General features: G+C 37.5%; 1 protein-coding gene across 2 annotated transcripts in view; it reads left to right on the top strand.

The window, feature by feature from the left end:
* Positions 1–13622, top strand: part of PPP2R3A (protein phosphatase 2 regulatory subunit B''alpha) — a 202712-nt gene that overhangs the window by 163759 nt on the left and 25331 nt on the right. For both annotated transcript variants that reach the window (XM_044252310.1, XM_044252309.1), the window contains 3 exons: positions 9486–9661; positions 10388–10506; positions 12281–12387. In XM_044252310.1, the coding sequence (XP_044108245.1) occupies positions 9486–9661; positions 10388–10506; positions 12281–12387 (402 nt within the window). The remainder of the gene's footprint in view (positions 1–9485; positions 9662–10387; positions 10507–12280; positions 12388–13622) is intronic.

The following is a 13622-nucleotide window of genomic DNA, read 5'->3' as shown; positions in this document are numbered from 1 at the left end:
CTAAATGTGGGACGGGAATCCATTAAAATCCTAGAGGAAAACACAGACAGCAACATCTTTGACCTTGGCCACAGCAACTTCTTGCCAGACATGTTTCCAAACGCAAGGGAAACAAAAGCAAAAATGAACTATTGGGACTCATTAGGATAAAAAGCTTTTACACAGCAAAGGAAGCAATCAACAAAACTAAAAGGCAACCTACAGAATGGGAGAAGATATTTGCAAATGATATATCTGATAAAAGGCTAGTATCCAAAATCTATAGAGAACATGGCAGGGCGCCTGAGTGGCTTAGTGTGTTAAGCCTCTGCCTTTGGCTCAGGTCATGATCTCAGGGTCCTGAGATTGAGCCCCGCATCAGGCTCTCTGCTCAGCGGGGAGCCTGCTTCCTCCTCTCTCTCCCTACTTGTGATCTCTCTGTCAAATAAAATCTTAAAAGAAAAAAAAAAAAAGAACATATCAGACTCAATACCTGGAAAACAAAAAAAACCCCATCAAGAAATGGGCAGAAGACATGAACAGACATTTCCCCCAAAGACGACATCCAGACGGCTAACAGACGCATGAAAAAATACTCAACATCACTCAGCCTCAGTGAAATAGAAATGAAAACCACAATGAGATACCTACCATCTCACACTGGTCAGAATGGCTAAAACTAACAATTCAGGAAACAACATATGTTGTTGAGGATGTGAAGAAAGGGGAACCCTCTTACAATGTTAGTGGGAATGCAAGCTGGTAAAACCACTCTGGAACACAGCATGGAGGTTCCTCAAAAAGTTAAAAATAGAACTACCCAGTCCAGTAATTGCACCACTAAGTATTTATCTAAAGGATACAAAAGTTGCAATTTGAAGGGGCACGTGCACCCCAATGTTTATAGCAGCAATGTCCACAATAGCTAAAATATGTATGGAAAGAGTCCAAATGTCCATTGACAGATGAATGGATAAAGAAGTGGTGTGTGTCTACACACACATGCACACAGACACAGACACAGACACACACACACATAAACACACGGAATAGTACTCAGCAATCAAAAAGAATGAAATCTTGCCATTTATAATGATGTGGATGGAACTAGAAGGTACTATGCTAAGCAAAATAAGTCAGAGAAAGACAAATCCCATATGATTTCACTCATATGTAGAATTTAAGAAACAAAACAGATGAACATAGGAGAAGGGAAGGGGGAAAAAAATAAGATAAAAACAGAGGGATGCAAACCATGGGAGACTCTTAACTATATAGGAAATAAACTGAGGGTTGCTGGAGGGTGGTAGGTGGGGTGGAAGAGTAACTGAGTGATGGGCATTAAGCAGGGCACTTGATATAATGAGCACTTGGTGTTATATGCAAGTGATGAATCACTAAATTCTACCCCTGGAACTAATCACTATATATTAACTAAATCGAATTTAAATTTTAAAAAATTTTAATAATAAAAATAGTTACATTTTTTAAAAATCTAAAATTCTATTTAAAAACAACAGCAACAACAAGGCAAATAGCCAACTGGTAAATTAAAGATGTTCAACATTGGGGCATCTGGGTGGCACATTGGGTTAAGCACATAACTCTTGGTTTCGGCTTAGGCCATGATCTCAGGGTTGGGAGATCAACCCCCATGTCAGCCTCCACACTTAGTGGAGTCTGCTTGAGATTCTATCTCCCTCGCCCTTTGTCCCTCATGCTCATGCACACTCTCACTCTCTCTCTCTCAAATAAATTAATTAATTTTTTTAAAAAAAGATGCTCAATATTGCTAGCCCTCAGGGAAATGCAAATCAAAACCACAATATCACCTCCCACCTATTACAATGTCTGTCATAAAATAATAAGTATTGGCAAGGATGTGGAGAAAACAGAAACTGGTAGACTGTTGATGGGAATATAATTGGTACAACCATTATGATAAACCATTATGGGATCATAATCCCACTTTTGGATATGCATCCAAAGAAAAATTAGATCCTTAATTTTATTTTACTTTCTGAATATGGTGTTATTATTGTGCCAAAGTGGAAAATATGCTGGTAATAAATGGGAAATTTTCTGAAGCTCAAGGAATCTATCTTCTCAAATTATGACTGATTTATGAACAAATGTAATGGTGCTTTTAATCATAGTAAATAAGTAAAACAAATTTTTTTCTAACTTGAAACTCATAGAAGTACAGCCTGCAAAACTGACCTCAAATTACTTCACTACAACTCCAACTTGCTTCTTTTTTAAAAAATTGTTTTTCTATTGAGGTATAATTGAAATATGAGATTAGTTTCAGATACACAACATAATCATTTGGTATTCATATATATTGCAAAGTGATCGCCAAAATAAGTCCACTTAACATTCATCACCATACAAAGTTAAAAAATTTTTTTCTTGTGAAAACTTTTAAGATTTTAGCAACCTTCGATATGTAGTCAAGTATTTTAACTATAGTCACCATGCAGTACTTTACATCCCCAGGACTGACTTATCTTATAAATGGAAGCTTGTACCTTTTCAACACCTTTACCCTATTTGCACGCACCCCTCCCCTGCCCGCCACTCTCCACTCTGGTAACCACCTGTCTTTTTGCTGTGTCTGTGACCTCAGTTTTTTATTTATTTTTTTCTTAGATTTCAAATATAAGTGAGACCATAGAGTATTTGTGTTTGACTTATTTCATCTGGCATAATGCCTCAGAGTCCATCTGTGTTGTCACAAATGGCAGGATTTCATTTCTTTTTTTTTTAATTAATATACAGTATTATGTTAGCTTCAGGTATATAATTATTTCACAATTCTGTACATTTCTCTGTGTTCATCAGGATAAGTGTACTCTTAATTCCCTCTGTTTCATCCATCCCCTCCCCACCTCCCCTCTGGCAACCACCAATTTGTTCTCTGTATTTAAGAGTCTGGGTTTTCTGTTTGGGTCTTTTCTGCATTTATTTGCTTTGTTTCTTAAATTTCACATATGAGTGATAATCATACAATTTTCGTCTTTCTCTGACCTAATTTATTTCATGTAGCATTATACTCTCTAGTCTATTATGTTGTTTGCAAATAGCAAGAATTCATTCTTTTTTTTTAGCTGAGTAATATTTCATTTTGTATATACATACCACATCTTCCTCCAGTCATCTATCAGTGGACACTTGGGTTGCTTCTGTATTTTGGCTATTGTAAGTAACACTGAAATAAACATGGGGTGCAAAATAATGTTTTTGTTTTCTTAGGTAAATACCCAGTAATGGAATTACTAGATCATATGGTATTTCTATTTTTAACTTTTGGAGGAACCTCCCTACTTTTTTCCACAGTGGCTGCACCAGTTTACATTCCCATGAACAGTGCGTGAGGGTTCCTTTTTCTCCACATCCTCACCAACACTCATTATTTCTTGTATTTTTTATTTTAGCCATGCTGACAAGTATGAAGTGATGCCCCATTGTGGTTTTAGTTTGCAGCTCCCTGATGATTAGTGATGTTTGCTACCTTTTTAGGGGTCTGTTGGCCATCTGTATGTCTCCTTTAGAAAAATGTCTATTAAGGAGTGCCTGGGTGGCGCAGTTGGTTAAGCCTCCAAACCAAGTTTGGCGCAGCCAAACCAAGTCACAATCTTGAGGTCATGAGATTAAGCCCCATGTCGGGTTCTGCACGTGGCACAGAGTGTGCTTGAGATTGTCTTCCTCTTCCTCTCCCTTTGCCCTTCTCGCTCTTTTGTGCTTGCTCATGCTCTTATCTAAGTAAATCTTTTTTTTTTTAAGTATTCAAGTACTCAACCCATTTTTTTAAATCAAATCATTTTTTAGGCTGAGTAATATTTCACTGTGTATATATACCACATTTCCTTTATTAATCCATCAATTGACATTTGGGTTTTTACCATATTTTAGCTATTGTAAATAATGCCACATGGGATTGAACATGAGAGTGGATATATCTTTTCATCTAACTGTTTTCATTTTCTTCAGATGAATAACCAAAGGTAGAATTGCTGGATTATACAGTAATTCTGTTTATAATTTTCTGAGAAACTTTGGTATTGTGTTCCATTGTAGCTGCACTAATTTATTTTCTTGCCACAGTACGCATACATTCCCTTTTTTCCATATCCTCACTAACACTTGTTATTTCTAGTCTTTTTGATGACCATCATTCTAACAGGTGTGAGGTGATACCTCATTATCTTTTTAATTGCATTTCCCTGATGAAATGCTGAGCATCCTGAGTCATGTTGAGCATCTTCTGATGTACCTACTGGCCATCTGTGTGTCTTTGGAAAAATGTTTATTTAGATCCTCTACCCATTGTTTGGTCAGTTGGGTTTTTGTTTGTTTGTTTGTTTGTTTGGCTATTGAGTTATATGACCTCTTTATATGTTTTGGATATACAGGAGTTTGCCTTTTTATTTTGTTGATGATTTCCTTTGCTGTGCAAAAGCTTTTTTAGTTTAATGTAGTCTCACTTTATTTTTGCTTTTGTTACCTTTGTTTTTGGTGTCAGATCCATAAAATCATTCCCAAGATGATATCAAGGAGCCTACTGCCAATATTTTCTTCTAGAAGTTTTATAGTTTGATTACATTCAGGTTAAGTTTTTTTTTTTTTTATTCAGGGGTACCTGGGTGGCTCAGTGGGTTAAGCCTCTGCCTTTGGCTTGGGTCATGATCTCAGGGTCCTGGGATCAAGTCCAACATCAGGCTCCCTGCAGGGAGCCTCCTTCCCCCACCCCTGCCTACTTGTGATCTCTGTATGTCAAATAAATAAAATCTTTTAAAAAAATTTTTTTTATTCATTTATTTGAAAGAGAGAGAGAGCACAAGCATGGGAGGAGCAGAAGGAGAGGGAGAAGTGGACTCCCTGCTGAGCAGGGAACCTGACACAGGACTTGATCTTGGGACCTTGGGATCATAACGTGAGCCAAAGGCAGACACTTACCAAGTGAGCCACCCAGGTGCCCCATATTTAAGTTTTTAATACATTTTAAGTTGATTTTTGTGTATAGTGTAAGATACTGGTCCAGTTTCTTTCTCTGGCACGTGGCTGTCAGTTTTTCCAGCACATTTATTGAAGCAACTATCCTTTCTCCATTTTATATCCTTGACTCCTTTGTTCTACATCAATTAACTATATTTGCATGGGTTTATTTCTGGGCTGTCTATTGTATGTCATTGTTCTGTCTGGTACTATACCAATACCACACTGTTTTGATTGCTGTAGTTTTGTAGTATATTTTGAAATCAAGTGGTATGATGTCTCCAGCTTTTTTCCTGTTGCTCAGTATTGTTTTGGCTATTCATGGTCTTTTGTCATTCCATACAAATTTTAGGACAGTTTGTTCTCTTTCTGTAAAAAATGCTATTAGAACTTTTATAGGGATTGTACCAAATCTATAGATTGCTTTGAGTAATATTAACAATGTTAATTCTTCCAATCCATGAACATGAACTGTCTTTGCATTTATGCATGTCGTCTTCAGTTTCTTTCATCAGTATCCTGTGGTTTTCAGTGTACAGCCCTTTTTCTTCCTTGGTTAAATTAATTGCCAGGTATTATTTGGGATATAGCTGCAAATGGGCTTGTTAATTTACCTTTCTGCTATTTCCTATTGATTTTTGTATCCTGCAACTATACAGAGTTTGTTAATTGTAACAGTTTTTGGTGGAGTCTTTAGGGTTTTCTGTATATAATGTCATCTCAGAGTTAACAGTTTTGCTTCTTCCATTTCCAATTTGGATGACTTTTATTTCTTTTTCTTGCCTAATTTCTCTGACTAGGGCATCCAGTACTATCTTGAATAAAAATGGTGAAAGTGGGTATTTTGTCTTGCTCCAGATCTTACAGGAAAAATTTCAGCTTTTCATCACTGAAGATGATGTTAGCTGTGGGCTTGCATATATGGTCTTTATTATGTGGAGGGATAATCCCTCTATACCCACTTTATTAATTTAGTTTTATTAAGGATTTTTTCTGAGATTTTATCTTGTTTTTTAGTTCAGAACATATTTTTTTGTTAATTCATTTTGCTTGACTCTGTTGGTTTCTGTGCATTAGATAAAATGGTCACCTCTCCAACTCTTGAATAGCAGCGTCGTGTAGTATTGAATCTTATTATTCCACTCCTGCCCTAGCTGTTGTCTCCTAAACCTTTAAATTGTCCATGCATCCTATTTTATTTAAATGGCTCCCAGTAGTTGAGGTTGTGCCAAGAGATGTCAGTGTCCTAAAGGGGAGGATCTCAGCACCTAAATGTGGACTTGTTTTCATCTTTTTAAAGTATGCACATGTATACATACAGTCCTGTGGGACCACAAGCATAAGCCCCACTGACTGTCAGAGCTAAGCAATCTCAAAGTGCCTCCTGGGAAGCAGTCCCAAAAATTGGGGCACCATGCAAGTGCATACACTCCTTCCTAAAAGATTCCAGCAAGCTAGAGCAAGACAAAGGGAGAGCACAAAGATGGCATCCACTGGCCTCCATTCCGTGAAAGTAACCATAAGCTTCTAAATGTGTGCCAAACCTGAAACCTGCCTTTTGGGCTAAAACTCCAACGCAAGCAAATAGCTCTCTTTCACAGAAAGCCTGGGGGCTTTCTTGTCTGTGCAGTACCCTGGATATAGCCGCCTGCCAAGAACTGTGTCTCCTATTGTTACAGTCCCATGGGGCCCAGGAACACAAGCCCCACCCCTGGCCACAAGAGCCAGGCTATCAGTGAGTATCCACTGGGTGGCAGCTGCAAATACCAGGCAGGGCTCCAGATATAAAAACAGGGGCATCAGATGTGTGTAAAATCTCCCTCCAGGAGACACTGGCTCTCTGTAGTGCAGCAGAGGGGGGAAAGTGAAGATGGTATCCACTAGCCTTTGTTCCCAGAGAGTACCCCAGGCAGGCCCCTAGATGTGAAACTAGGTACCTGCCGATAGACCAAGGATTTAAGATAGGGAAATGAGTCTCTTTCACAGAAAGTGTGTGTACTGACTGGCTACTTCTGCACTGGTCCTTGGGGTGGGTGAGTCCAAGCACACAAGCCATTTAAGAGCCATTTCTCACTTCACTATAGCCTTGTCAGTCTCGTGGACACAAGCTCTGTTGGTTTCCAGAGCTAGATGTTTTAGGGAATCATCTTTTAGCTGCAGGTCCTAAAAGTTATGGGGCCCAGTGTGAGATTCAAATCCTTAACTCCTTGGAAGAAGTTCAGGTTTAAGTTCCCTCCTGATTGCAGGTCACCATGATAGAGGTGGAAATTAGAGTGAGATTGTATCTCAGCCTGTCCTACCCACATAGACGTGGGGTTTTTCTTGTTTGTCCAGTGTGTAGGAGTCACTCAGGTAGTTTTAATGGTTCTTTTCAAAAGAAATTACATCATATATAGCTGTTGATTTGGTGTATCTGTGGGAGGAAGTCAGTTCAGGATCTTCGTATATCACTATGTCAAATCAGAGCTCTGAAATTAAGATCATGAAGAGACCTGCACTCCCATGTTCATTGCAGCATAATTCACAGTAGCTAAGATACGGAATCAGCCTGAATATGCCCTGGTGGATAAATGGATAAAGAAAGTATATTGTGTGTGACACATACACACTGGAATATTATGGCATATATGTGTGTGTGTGTGTGTATGTGTGTGTGTGTGCATATAATGGAATATTATTCACCCTTTAAAAAGAAGGAAATCCTGTCATTTGCAATGATGTGGATGAACCTGGAATACACCATGCTAAGTGAAATAAGGCAGGCACAGAGAGACAAATACTGCATTATCTTATATGTAGAATCTAAAAACAGTCAAATACAAACAGGCATAGAGTAGAATTTTGGTTAGGAGGGGCTGAGGGGAGAAGGCAGTGGGGAAGAGCTGGTCAAAGGGTACAAAGTTGCAGTCAGGATGAAACATACAACATGGTGACTATAGTTTATAATACTGTACTGAATACTGGAAATTTGCTAAGGGAGTAGATTTTCAGGTCCTCTCACCCCGCTTCCTCCCAAAAATGGTCACTAAGTGAGGAGATGCTCTGCTAAGTAGTTTCACTGTCGTAATTTTCACTATATATTAAATTATCTCATTGTATACCTTAAATACAGTTTTTACTTAAAACGTTAAAAAATTATTTAAAAAATTTTAGCCACAGTAAAAATGTAGAGAAACAAAATTAACTGTAATTATGTATCCTATTTAACCCAATATATCTGAAATGTTATTTGAACATGTAATCAGTATAAAAATACTGATGTTTTACTTTTTTCATATTAAGTCTTCAAAATCTATTGTGTATTTGCTCTTAAAGATACCTCAAATTGGACTAGTCAGGGTGCCTGGGTGGCTCAGTTGGTTAAGCATATGCCTTCAGCTCAGGTCATAATCCCAGGATCCTGGGATCAAGCCCCAAGTCTGCTTCTCCCTCTCCCTCCCCCTGCTCATGCTCTCTGTCATTCTTGTCCTCTCTCAAATAAATAAAATCCTTAAAAAAAAAATTGAACTAGCGTTATATGGATAGTGGCTACCATATTTGATCATATAGATGTGAATAACAAGACTTCAAGAAAAAGAATGGATAAGGGTAAAAAGAAGCAGGGAAGAAATAAAATAATTTAAGATTTCCAAGAACTAAGGGACAGGGCTCTCAGAAAGCCCAATAAAATAGATAAATTAGACCCAAACCAAAATACTTCATCATGATATTTCAGAACACAAAGAACCCAGAGAAATGTCTGTAGGCTTAAGGAAAAAAAAAAAAAAGGTTATTGGAGTCAAAGGATCAGATATCAGCATGGCTTTAGACTTTTCAAGAACAGTGGATAGATAGAAGACAGTGTATCATTGCCTTTAAAATTCTGAAGGAAAAGTACCACTGAGGTTTAATCCTATAACTAGCCAAAATATCAACCAAGTTAGGAGGTAGATAAAAGGTATTTTCAACTATCCGAGATCTCAAAAAACATTACCTGCCATGCTCCTTTTTTCAGGAAGCTACCGAAAGGTGTGTTACACCAAATAAGGAAGTCAATCAAGAATGAGGAAAGTATGAAATACAAGAAATGGGAGAAAGGTGAAAGGAATCCCTGGGATGAAACTGTGAACCCAGCCTAGAGGGCAAACAGTACAGGTTAGAGTAAGTTGGAAGCAAGCAAGAAAGACTTCATCAAGAAAATCTAGTTGGTAGAACCCTGATGAGACTGATTATGGTTGTAGAGAACTGGCAGATACGGGCATTGAACAATTACATGTACACAGAAATCTAAGCAAATAGGAGAGAAAAGAAAAATAAGTTATAATCTCTGAATGTTGGGTAATTTATTTTAAGAGGTCCAGAAGAGCCTGTAGGTAAAGTGGAATGAGAAGTAAAAGAGCTAGAATTTCATCTTTCATAGTGTGAAATTAATACACAGTTCTTAAAACTGAAATGTAAGGAAGGAATAATATAGGCATCTTATCTGAAAATATAAAGATAAAAAAATAACCAGTGTCTTTATGTCCTAGCATTGAGTATTGGTTCCGCTGCATGGATGTGGATGGAGATGGTATACTCTCCATGTACGAGCTAGAGTACTTCTATGAGGAGCAGTGTGAACGGATGGAAGCCATGGGCATTGAGCCGTTGCCATTCCATGATTTGCTGTGTCAGATGCTTGACCTGGTGAAGCCAGCCATTGATGGTAAGATTGAGTAAAAGGCCATTTGCACTTTTCACCTATGTAACAGAGTGGGGCATTTAATCCTAGATTGTCCTAAATTATTTGACTTCCAGGGTCTTCCATATTGGCTTCTCAAATACAGAAATATTTAAATTTCTCTTTTTGGTGTGGAACCAACAACTGATAGCAAATCCTGTTTAAGAAGTTTCCATAGAGGGGTGCCTGGGTATCTCAATCAGTTCAGCATTCAGCTCTTGATTTCAGCTCAGGTCATGATCTCAAGGTGAGATCAAGCCCCACCTGGGGCTCCATGTTCAGAGGGGAGTCTGTTTGAGATTCTCTCTCTCCTCCCTGTACCCTGGCCCACTGCACTCTCAAATAAATAAGTATATCTTTTTTTTTAAAAAGTTGTCCACAGAAACAGAAAGCCGATTATTGATTGCCCAGAGCTCAGGATAAGGGGAGTTGTGGAAGGTCGGCTTGATGGGTACAAAGTTTCCTTTTGAGGTGAAGAAACATTATGGAGCTCAATAGTAGTGATGGTTTCACAACATTGTGAATGTACTAAAAGCCATGGAATTACACACTAAAAAGGTTAAAATGGTGAATTTTATGTCAGTTTTACCTCAAAAAAATGGGTTCTTGTATAATAAAATTGGCATATACATATACTTTTAAACTTCAGTAAAAGATTTTTTCATTTGCCAAAAAACAGTTCTTAAAATTTAGTAATTTATTTTTACATAGGGAAAATAACGCTTCGAGATCTGAAGAGATGCAGAATGGCACACATCTTTTATGACACTTTCTTTAATCTGGAGAAGTACTTAGACCATGAACAGAGAGATCCCTTTGCGGTCCAGAAGGTACTGGTTTTAACTTCTATATGAGGGCTGCAGTATCAGGGGTTGTGTGCTACAGATAAAAATAATCTCTACCTATAGGAGTCTTGTATTTAAAGAAGTAACATTTAAAACATTTCATCGCATACCGAAAAGAGAAAAATGGACCTAAAGCACATCTCTCCCCACAGCTAATCTTCAGGTTCAGGTAACCTTCATATGCCTATCATTGTGAATTGTATGGTTTGTGTTCTTATATATATTTTAGAAACTACTTACAAAAGTTTTGAAAAAAATTTGTCCTTCCATTTTTTAAACCATGTATCAGTAGGCATATCTGTATTACAAAGCATATTGGGGTTAACTGTACCATTCATTTCCAGGATGACATGGTAAACAACTTTCCCCATCATAATGAAAACTAGACCTTCTCCATGATAGACAACCCTCAGATAATATAACATTTTTTTCAAGTTTAATGATTGTTGTGCATGACTATCATTGTGAAGTCATTCTATACCTGAATAGAGATGAGTACCCTTCCCCATACACAAAAGTCTAGGGACCTTCAAAAAACCCTGAATATCATATGGTCTGTGTCCAGAAAGGAGTAGGAGGCAGAATATCAACACTTCCCTTCTATTCCCTTGTTTAAAAAGTAAAAATAATGTTGATAGAAAAGGACTGTTTCCACTGGTCCTATAGGAGTACAACTGCAGGAAACTTACCGTCTTTTCTTTTCCTTCTACATGTAGACCTAAGTAGCAGTAAGAATACAAAGATCACCTCTAAAAACAAAAACTGCACCTTATCTTGGAGCATATCAAGGCACATTATCACTAGCTTAAAGACAGAATTATGTTTCATTGACTCAAAGGTGCCCATTATCTTATATACTTTAAAACAAACAAAATTGCCATTGTAAATTTAAGATGTGTGCCAGTTTCAAAGATGTTAAAAGGATGTGGTAGGTGTTCTTAAAGTGGATTAAATATCATAACACATAGTATGGTCAATATTTAGGTATTTGCATTCTTCTAGGCATAATTAACCTTACATCTGAAGGCAGTGCTAATTTTAATCATAGAAAAACATTTTACCTGGAATATGTAATCCAAGATAATGTCCATATCGTAGAAGAAAAAGAAAATGTATAGCCTTTTCCCCCTTCATTTCTTTTATTTGTGTTATAAATTTTACTTTATAAGAGGTGACAGTATATCAAGATTTGTTCTGATCTGCAAAGAACATTTTTAGTCAGAAAGTGCTCAATAAATTTTAGACAGTGTGTTGAAGAGACATATGGTCAAATAGAGATAAAAAAAAACAAAAAGTAGCAATCAAGCATACACAGTTTAGCACAGAAATGATTTGGGGAAGAAGGGCTGTTTCCAGGAAGATAGCACAGATGACATGGTATCTCAGCTGGCTTTTACAGAAGCAATAAAAATGTGCCAGAGGAAGGGATGGTGTATTTCAGGTAGGCATATGCAAAAACCACAAGTTACTCCAGATAGCTGCTGTGCAAAGTGCCAGGGAGAAAGGCCTCGGGAAAGGTCTCTGATTATAAGGCAAAAGAATCTAGACCTAAAGAATTAGCTGCCGAGAATTCACTATAATTTTGTGATTGGAGGCACAGAAATCATGTTAGGAGTGTTACTTTAATAGCACGTCTTTTAACACGTTAAGATGAAACATTTTCGGGTAGATCATCACAAATGATGTATATAAGTAAAGGAAATCTATCTCTAATTCTTTGTCTTTGATTATTTTTGTTTCCTGTCCTCTGTGCAATCAGGATGTTGAGAATGAGGGGCCTGAGCCTTCTGACTGGGACAGGTTTGCAGCTGAGGAATATGAGACTCTTGTTGCAGAGGAATCTGCCCAAGCACAGTTCCAGGAAGGGTGAGTGAGTCTCCCTGGGTCTTGTAGAACTTTTTAACAGGGATAACCATATCAGGAATATTAAAACCACCTTAAAAAAATCAAACTAGGGGCGCCTGGGTGGCTCAGTGGATTAAAGCCTCTGCCTTCAGCTCGGGTCATGGTCGGGGGGTCCTGGGATCGAGCCCCACATAGGACTCTCTGCTCAGCGGGGAGCCTGCTTCCTCCTCTCTCTCTGCCTGCCTCTCTGCTACTTGTGATCTCTGTCTGTCAAATAAATAAGTAAAATCTAAAAAAAAAAAAAAATCAAACTAGTAATCCCTATTTTTGAATATGATGAAAATGAGTGGTTATAACCAACTTTAGTTGAAAGAATATTTTTCCCAGCAGTCTTCTCTTCCCCTCTTCACTAATTTCCTGAAAACTCTTCACATGTCCCATTTCCTTTCAAGGAGTAGTACTTTCAGTGAAGCTAAGATCATTGTGGAGTTGTACTACAAGCCCTGTAAATGCAGGATGAGGCTAAAACAACTGAAGTTTTTTCAAATAATAAAGATGAGCATGTTTAAAACAAGTATTTACCATATATGGTTTTGTGCATTCAACCCTAAACAAGAAGTTAGTTCTACATGAAATTTATAATAGGGTATAATTCTGTAAAGGACCATAGAAAGAAATTATCCAAGATTTTCACTGCTTAGTACGTTTCAGCAACTTTATAATTTGTTGGCTTTTTCCAGCATGTTCTCGGGATTCCTTTAGCAGTTCCTCTAAGGCTCTTAATAAATCCTTATTATTAATGTAATACATTTTTTAGTAGGTAATCCATTCATATGTTTTAATATTCAAAGAAACAAAAGGATAAATAGTAAAGTTTCTTGCTGCCCAGTTTTCCTTCCCAGAAGCGATCACTCTGGTCCTTTTCTTATGTACCCTTCCAAGGATACTCTCTGTCTCACTCTATTTCATACACACACATACACACACACATATATGCATATACATTTGTATATATAAAAAAGCAAATATGGGGTCCCTGGACAGCTCAGTCAGTTAAGCATTCAACTCTTGATCTCAGCGTAGGTGTTAGTCTCAGGGTCATGAGTTCAAGCCCCACATTAGAGAGCCTATATTTTTAAAAAATATATATATATATACACATATACATTCTTACATTTCTTTTTTCCCTTATAAATATTTAGCATATTACATTCACTGTTTGGTACCTAACTTTTTCCACACTTGTATAAAGTTTC

This window comes from Neovison vison, chromosome 6, assembly GCF_020171115.1.
Source record: "Neovison vison isolate M4711 chromosome 6, ASM_NN_V1, whole genome shotgun sequence".
NCBI classification, from domain to species: Eukaryota; Metazoa; Chordata; class Mammalia; order Carnivora; family Mustelidae; genus Neogale; species Neogale vison.
This window is presented reverse-complemented; position numbering and strand designations above follow the sequence as displayed.